Genomic DNA, 8,529 nt, shown 5'->3' on the forward strand with positions numbered 1-8,529 from the left:
TGTAATAATGTGATTAGTTTAAATTTGTTTTTTTTAATTAGTTTTGATATATTGTAATTTATCAATTAGGAATTGTAATTAGTTAATGAAATTAAAATTAAGATATATTGTAATTTATCAATTAGGAATATAATGAAATTAGTTTTGATTAGTTTTAATATGCTGATTATATATTGTAATATATAATCAGCATATTAATTTTTTTTTAAAAAGATAAAGAGCATCAGGTGCGACTATTCGCACATGATAGTAGAAGACTTTCAGGTGCGACTAGTCGCACCTGATAGTAGAAGACTTTCAGGTGCGACTTGTCGCACCTGATAATCAAGAGGATTATCAGGTGCGGACTTTCGGGTGCAACTTTGTCGCATCTAAAGTCGCACCTGAAAGTACTTTCAGGTGCGACTTTTGCACTTTCATGTGCGAAAAAAGTCGCACCTGATGCTATATTTTGTAATAGTGATAGCGGCCTCGGTTAGTGTGTCCTAATGGTCATTAAACGACACATCTACAACCAAGACCTGTCCAAGTCGTACACTTACCACAAGTGTACAATGCTCCCACATAGTGATCAGCCTTCACCTATGTGTTCCACATATATGACTTTAGATATAGCTTTCCAGGCGTATATCAGTCATCGACCTCGTTTTAGCTCACCGCCCGAACTCAGGTGCCCAGCACGTGTGACTCGGTTTGATACGGAGGCTATGGAAGATAGTTGTTATTGATTCTAATTGTTTAGAACTCAACCCACTAATCATATAATGCTAATAAAGTAATCTTATTATCGAATTTAGTAATCATTTATTCATTATCTTCAAGTGGGCAATATTCTCAACTGAAACAACCAAATGGTTACAACTCATTCACAAGGACTTGTGGAGTATATATTATACTTTCTAATCTTATATCTATATTCTATACGTTGATTTATCCAATCTCAAATATGAATCGTTTAGGGTTTTCAAAAAATTCATTAATCTCATAGATATAGATATTATACACACTTCATTGATGAATTTTCTCGTTTTTTCGTTGATTTATCCAATCTCAAATATGAATCTCTTAGGGTTTTCAAAAAGTTCATTGAAAAAACACAAAAAAGCACATTGTGGAGTCGCTCGATTCTTTCTCAGCTAAGTTATCCATTTGTGGCGAAGAAATGTGAGCAATGTTAGAGCTTGTTCCAGCCATGCAACTCTTAATCAAGCGTTTCAAGGAAATTGGAGAACCCTGGAAAATCCACATTGTATTGTTGTTAGTTGGTTTACTCTAATGTCACGTTCACAAGACCCAATATTTTCTTCATTGTTAACAAGCTGAGTTAGTTTTCGCAAAATCTCATCGCCATTCATCGGATTGCACGTATTGAGTCTCTCAAATGCACTATGTCACATGGAATATCCTTCAAACTAACAAAGAAGCTCATGCTCAAAATCTTTAGGATGAGCAATGTTGATGATATGTGGTAAACAAATAAATACTTTATCTTCTTAGTCGGATTCTTGGTTTATTGGAGTTTACGCAATCAAGCTAAAGTAGCCATGCCCACAATAGAAGGTAAATATCAAGCTATGACTCATGTTTATGCTGAATTCCATCAGATCATATCAATACAAATTGTCTGGTGTGACCACATCGATGAAAAAGTTAATAGAAATATGATTTTACTATGCACGCGAGAATAAAGAATATAGAAAGTGATCTCTGATTCATTCGTGATATGGTGTTTCAAATGAAGCTTGAGATACGCTATGTGCCAATGATCAACCAAACGACATATGTTGACCTTACAAAATAAATCATCGTTCATCGTATCCTCAAACACAAGCCAAGGGTCATATTCGTGATGGGTTAGATGTATGAAGACATGCACACATCCAAGTTGGCAAGTGTGACAGTCTATCACTGACATCACCGACTCCTGTAACATGATGTAGTTAAAGAATTAAGAGTTAGTTATGTATAATATATTGTAACAGTATACGTTAACCAATTCATTCAATGAAATAGTGAATAGGAAAGGATTCTCTCTCTTTCCATCTTTACAATATATCTTCTCTTTCAAATTTCCTATAATTCTTTCAAATCCGTCTTTCATCTCATGTTCATTCATCATATGCCCTTTCGCAGTCTAATGATATCGACATTTGATAACATTGAAATTTACGTATAGAGTTTATATAAATGAAAATTTGTTCTATATATAGTTACACTTCTTAAAATGAAAATTCAAAGAAAGTTATTGAAAATCGACATACTTTCTATAAAAATTGAGCATTAAGCAAGATGCTAATTTATATATGGGCGTTCTAGCTATATAGTCAATTTCATATTTGATTTTAAGGAATTAGTCAACGTTTCGTTTATTTTAGTAAAATTAGCCATTTTCTGTCATTCACCAAAATTAACGTATGAAAATGCTAGGAGCAATCATGTATATTACTATCTAATTAATGAGGTCACATCATCATCATGTATATTACTATCTGATTAATGAGATCACATCATCAAATGTGACTAGATTTTAAACATATTTAAAACGTTGGTTAGATTGTAAATCTAACGTTTCAAGTGGTCTAGTTTGTGATTTTTTTTTATAATGTAAATTGCAACTCATATTAAACATTAAGAAATTACTTGAAAATGCAAATTTTATACCATGGTCATCAATTTTTAATGAAATTGGCTTGTGGCCGAACCAAATATCTAACAAAAGAGATAATAAAAATGGTAGTGTAGCAAAAATAGCCAAAATGAAACTATGAAATTTGTTTTTAGCTTACGTTTCACAATTTTTAGAGAAATAGTCAACAGGTTTATGTGGCAATAATTAAGATATGATTTGCCCTTATTTATTACCAAATTCGTTATTTTCTCTCTCCTATTTTTTTCATACATTTTTTTTTACATAAAAACTTCAAAAAAACCATATCTATCTCATATGAATTCGAAATTGAGTGATTCCAAATCCTACGGATGCATGACGCCGAGATCTTCAAAAATAGATCCATTGTGTTTGATGAAAAATCATGTTTAATACCATAGATGTAGAAAAATCACGTTACTACCTTAAATATGAAAATAACTGAAATTTTTTGAAATTATCAAAAGAATAAATGGAAACGTAAATATGATGCATTATACATAATTTTTCATCAGACACAATGGGTCTATTTATGAAGATCTCGACGCCACGAATTTGTAGGATCTGAAATCACTCAACTTCGAGTTCGTATGAGAAAGATACGAATTTTTGAAGTTTTGATGTAAAAAAATAGGAGAGAGAAAGTGACGAATTTGTAATAAATAATGGCAAATCAGACTTTAATTATTGTCACATAAGCCATTTGGCTATATCACTAAAAATTGTCAAACTTAGGTTAGATCCAAAATCACATGTTTAAAGTGGTCTAGTAAATTACAAATCTCTAATAAAAACCTCTGGGATTGAAGTGAAAATCGATGAAACTATACATTTTTACCGCAAATTCTCCATATGTGTACATCCCATTAATTATTCAATTTTTTATATAACAAAAGAATTTGCCACAAAAAAAAGCTTTTTGATTGAAAACACTAGTTGAACTACGTCGAACTCCTAAAATAGCCCATTACATTTAATTATATACAAGTTGAGAAACCGAAACTACATCGCTGAGTGTCCAACTTCTATGCCTTAAAGATTACCAGGAGCTTAAATAAGTTGAGATATATAAAATCATGCATGACATTTATACTTTGAAAAATGAGGATACAAATATCGCGTGATTACCTTTTTTTTAACGTGCAAGATCTAACGAGGACCAGTCTGGAAAAGAAGAAAGGAAGATATTATGAGGTGTGTTGAAAGAGTGATAAAGAGATTCTCATTTCTCACCCTCTCAAACACCAATTGCACGTGTAAATTGAAGTAGCACTGACTCACTTGTACGAATCCCGTATAAAAATATCTGTAAACAAATCTCTAGGAAGCAGTGAGTGAGTGAGTGAGTGCTTTGGAAAAAAAGTTATAGTTATACTTATACATGTAAAAAAATACATTATTATTATTATACGAAGCTACCCAAGAATCCAAGACCTACCAGCTATTAATGCTCCTTATTCTTCTCCCATGCAATTTTTCCCTTCAACCCACTGTCGGCGAGATTTATATTTACATAAAATCCAAAGTATAAAAAAGAAATCCAAACCCATTCATACGCGAGAGAGAAAAAAAAAAACAGAGATATAGGAAAACGACAAAATTCAATTCTCAACAATATAAATACACATATTAAAAAAAAAAAAAAAAAAGAGCTGAGCTGTTTGTCTGTACTTTGGCTGTACAATGTAGAAGTGCTTGATTAATTTATACATCTTCATACAAATATTTAATTAATTTATTCCCTCCAACTTATTAATTTCCACTCACCTTCCAAAAGTCCAAAACCAATGTCCCATCTCCTATATATAATAACCCTTTTCATTTCCCTGAAAAACCAGCTAATCGTACCTAAACCCTAAACAGAAAAAAAAAATGGGCTCTAAAGACAGCAACAACAATGTCGTTTCAATGATCTCTCCTCGGAAGCTCCGATCTGATTTATACTCGTACTCTTACGAAGAGGACTCAGAGACGCCTCTGGTGGTCAACGTCTTGGCTTCGCTCATCGAGCGAAGCATGGCGAGGAACCACAGGATCGCCACGAAGAGCCGCGCCGAAAAGTACGCCGCTTTGCCGAACAGGACTAGGGTTTTCGACTGCCACGTCACGCCGGACATGACGATCCAGTCTTACCTGGAGAGGATTTTCCGGTACACCCGAGCCGGACCGTCCGTCTACGTGGTGGCTTACGTGTACATCGACCGGTTTTGCCAGACCAACCCCGACTTCAGAATCAGCGCCACCAATGTCCACCGCCTCTTAATCACCACCATCATGGTCGCCTCTAAATACACCGAAGACATGTAAGTAAATCTATTTATACATATTCATTATGATGATGATGATGATGATGATGATGATGGGTTTTGTGTTGAAACTAAATTTGTGGGTTTTTGGGGGGGTATTTCAGGAATTATAGGAACTCGTATTTTGCGAGAGTGGGTGGATTAACGACGGAGGAGCTGAACAAATTGGAGCTTGAGTTTCTGTTTTTGATGGGTTTCAAGTTGCACGTGAATGTGAGCGTTTTCGAGAGCTATTGTTGTCATTTGGAGAGAGAGGTTGGGATCGGAGGAGCGTTTCACATCGAGAGGACTTTGAGATGCGCCGAGCAAATCAAGTCAAACCAAAGTCAAGTAATTAGTCAAAGTCACCACCAACAAGGGAGATTCAATCAACTCACGCTTTGATTCATTCTTTTTTCTTTTTGGGTATGCTTTTCGTGTGTACATATCTTGTGTACATAGGTATATATATATTGAGGTTAATGTAAATATAGTTTTAAGCTTGAAAAGCTTGTTTGTTCGTTATACTTGATAGCCAAAAACAGAGAATGATGCTTTGGTGATGATTATAGGTTGAATATAATAATTGTTTGAGGAGGTCAATCAGGGTCTCAAGAGTCAAGACTCGTGATAGATAAAGTGATCTGATCGTGTCTTGTTGAGATTTCAATGTCTTTTTTTTTTTTTTTTGGTAATATGGAATGAGGACAAATTAGTGCCTCTCGAGTTAATATAAATGGTGGTGGATGGATTGTATACTCTTTCTAATTATGATGCGAGGTGTCACGCCTACAAGTGGTTGAACTTTTACTCGCCAACTTATGAAATTAGTTCTCAAAACTAATTTGATTTACAAGCATACTCTTAAATAATTAGCTTTGTAATCATTATTGTGGTCTAAAATTTATAACAGAATCTAACCTTTAAATATAAATACAAGCTTAATTAAAATCTTATGTATATATATGGATATTTAAGAAATCTAATTAAAATGTAATTTTACCCCTAAACCTCAACTAGGTCTAAACATAGGTGTTTGGAACATAACAGAACCATAATTTGTAGTTTTTTGTCCGCAAGACGGTACCAAAATTTTGTTCTAGTACTACTCATATAATATATAATTTTGACATCTTCCGGTGCTCTTCACAGTGTTTTTTTTTTTTTTTTAATATTGAGTATATTTTAGTTCTAATTTTGATTTATTCTTGAATAATATCATAATTAATAATGAAAACGAGGTGTACTTTCGTTCTGGTTTAGCCGGAAGTTCGAAACTATTTGGACCAAAACATTCCAGGTCATTTTGGGAACAAAATATATTTATCATTTTCTTTCCCTTTAAACTAATAAGCTTAAATTCAAATTGTGTTTTAAGCTATTTATGTATAGATAGATCCATAAAAAAAAATCATGACGATTTAGGTCAAATCAAAATTGTTACAAAACGGATAGTTTGTTGACAATTTTACTAGCTTGTTATAACTTAAACTGTTTATGAAAATTACTTTTTAAAATATATATGTGGCTATTAGTATTACTTTTTAGCCATTTGTCTCATTAATGACGGCGAACTATATACATCGTAGGATATAATGATACATAACTAAGGACCCCGAATTCTTTTAAGTTTGTATACCTTGTGCAATTATATGGGGTACGCTATACATGTTCTTATATTAATATTACTGAAACCTTTATTTAAAATAAACTTAGATGGTAGATAATCAAGTTATTACTATTATATTATCATTTTAAAAAAATGGGTACTTATGATAAAAGAAAAAAAAAACCCACTTATGTGACCACTTGCACACAAACAACCACTTAAGTTAGATTGAGATGCTGAGTAGTATCAATCTTTAATTTATAATCAAATCGAAGTTTTGCACTGAAAAAAAGAATGTCAAAGCAATATGACTGGATAACGATATATGCGTTTCAACTGTCGTTTGCTTTCAATCACTCACTAACAGGAGATGATGTAAAATAACAATTCCATCATTACAATAATGTATTATTAGTAAAGTTGGGAAGTGCCATCTGTAAATTAATTGGCACCATAATTAGACAGAGGGCAACAAATTGATACATTGACCTTCCTCTGATCATAATTGTTTGTACTCTCAAACCGATTATAAATTATTATAATTCCATCTAGACCGATACATTATAATTAATTAATTAATTAATTGGCGCCAAAAGCTGCATAGGATCTAGATTAGAGTATATGATTAATGCAGTGCTAACAAACGACAATTTTCAGAAGGAAAGAGTAGAGGAAGATGAGCACTCGATAGAAAATATAGAGAAAGGACAAGCTGTTGAGCAAAAAGAATTTATTATTTGTGTAAAAAGAAAAAAAAGAAAAAAGGGAATCTTGACGATAAACATTGTTATTTTTTGTGTAAAAAGAAAAAAAATCAGCGTTTAAACATGTTGTCCTTATTATCAATTTTTTTAATCAATTTATTTGAATCATATACTTATGATATTCCTAACTCCGGATGAACCACAAAACACGTACCTAACATTTGAGTATTGAATAAAGATATGATGGCATATAATCTAAAAGCTAATTAAGTTTCTGCCAAGTTCAATCATAAATAATTCAGCGATTGGACATTTTTTGGTTGGTACAAGATGAGTTGTGACTTATCACTAGCTATTATATGACGAACCAGTTATGTCCTCTCAATTTTTAATATACTATTGGAGAAATCTTGTATGAGTTTTAATAAAACTTTACATTTTATCCTAAATTGTAATTGATACTATATGTACTCTCGAGTTTATTCTTTATTTCATATTTATTATGCATATTTTTTTAAGAGATTTATTAATAACTAGCCTTTATATCAAGAAAAATTTACTATAGCTAAATTATCAATTTAGATAGATAAATAGTCAAGATTAATTAGAATTCCATAAATGCCCTTTTTTTTTCAAATTCTCCATGTTTAGAAAATGGACAACCATAAAACAAGAAAAATAACAACGCTCAACAAGACTGTCGAACAATTTTCCGGTGGTCGGATTGAAGACGGCGAGCCTCGTGAGTCACCACCTTCATCGCCGATCTCCACACTCACGGACACAACAACCACTATAGTCGCCGAAACGCGAAGACAAAGCTTCTTCCTCCATGGACGACATCCTCAAGGACATCTACTCCGATCATCTGCTGCAGCCTTCCAGATCAATCGACGATGTATGGAAGAGGATCGTAGCCGGCGACGTCGAGCCATCTGCGGCGGAAGGAGGCAGAGATCGCGAACAACGGCGAGTCCCAGTGGTCGAGTCGATCCGACCGTTTGATGGTCGCAAGTCTAGTTCTGAAGGTTATTCGGATTAACTGTGATGATCCTCCTCCATATACGATCTCGACTAACAGTGAGTCTCAGCGGTTGCGCCGATTCGGCCGCTCGAAGGTTGCAACTCCATTTTCTACATTTTAATTGTGATAGTTCATTCGACTAACTGTGATGGTTAATCCGATTAACTGTGACGATCATCCTCCGTAAACGATCTCGAACAACGCTTAGTCGGAGCCTCCATCGCCGAAGCTGAAGGAGGGAACGACTCCACTGCTGCAGC

At 33.6% G+C, this 8,529-nt stretch overlaps 1 protein-coding gene across 1 annotated transcript; it reads left to right on the forward strand.

Moving 5' to 3' along the window:
* Positions 1-4,462: 4,462 nt before the first annotated feature.
* Positions 4,463-5,535, forward strand: CYCP3;1 (cyclin p3;1). Its single transcript, XM_089610239.1, has 2 exons — positions 4,463-4,950; positions 5,058-5,535. Exons 1-2 carry the CDS (start codon positions 4,520-4,522, stop codon positions 5,335-5,337), a joined length of 711 nt encoding a protein of 236 aa, XP_089466365.1. The 5' UTR covers positions 4,463-4,519; the 3' UTR covers positions 5,338-5,535.
* The last annotated feature ends 2,994 nt before the right edge of the window (positions 5,536-8,529 follow it).

The sequence above is a fragment of the Urtica dioica genome, chromosome 4 (assembly GCF_054948205.1).
Source record: "Urtica dioica subsp. dioica isolate 48M chromosome 4, U.dioica_male_clone48M_v1_H2, whole genome shotgun sequence".
NCBI lineage: Eukaryota > Viridiplantae > Streptophyta > Magnoliopsida > Rosales > Urticaceae > Urtica > Urtica dioica.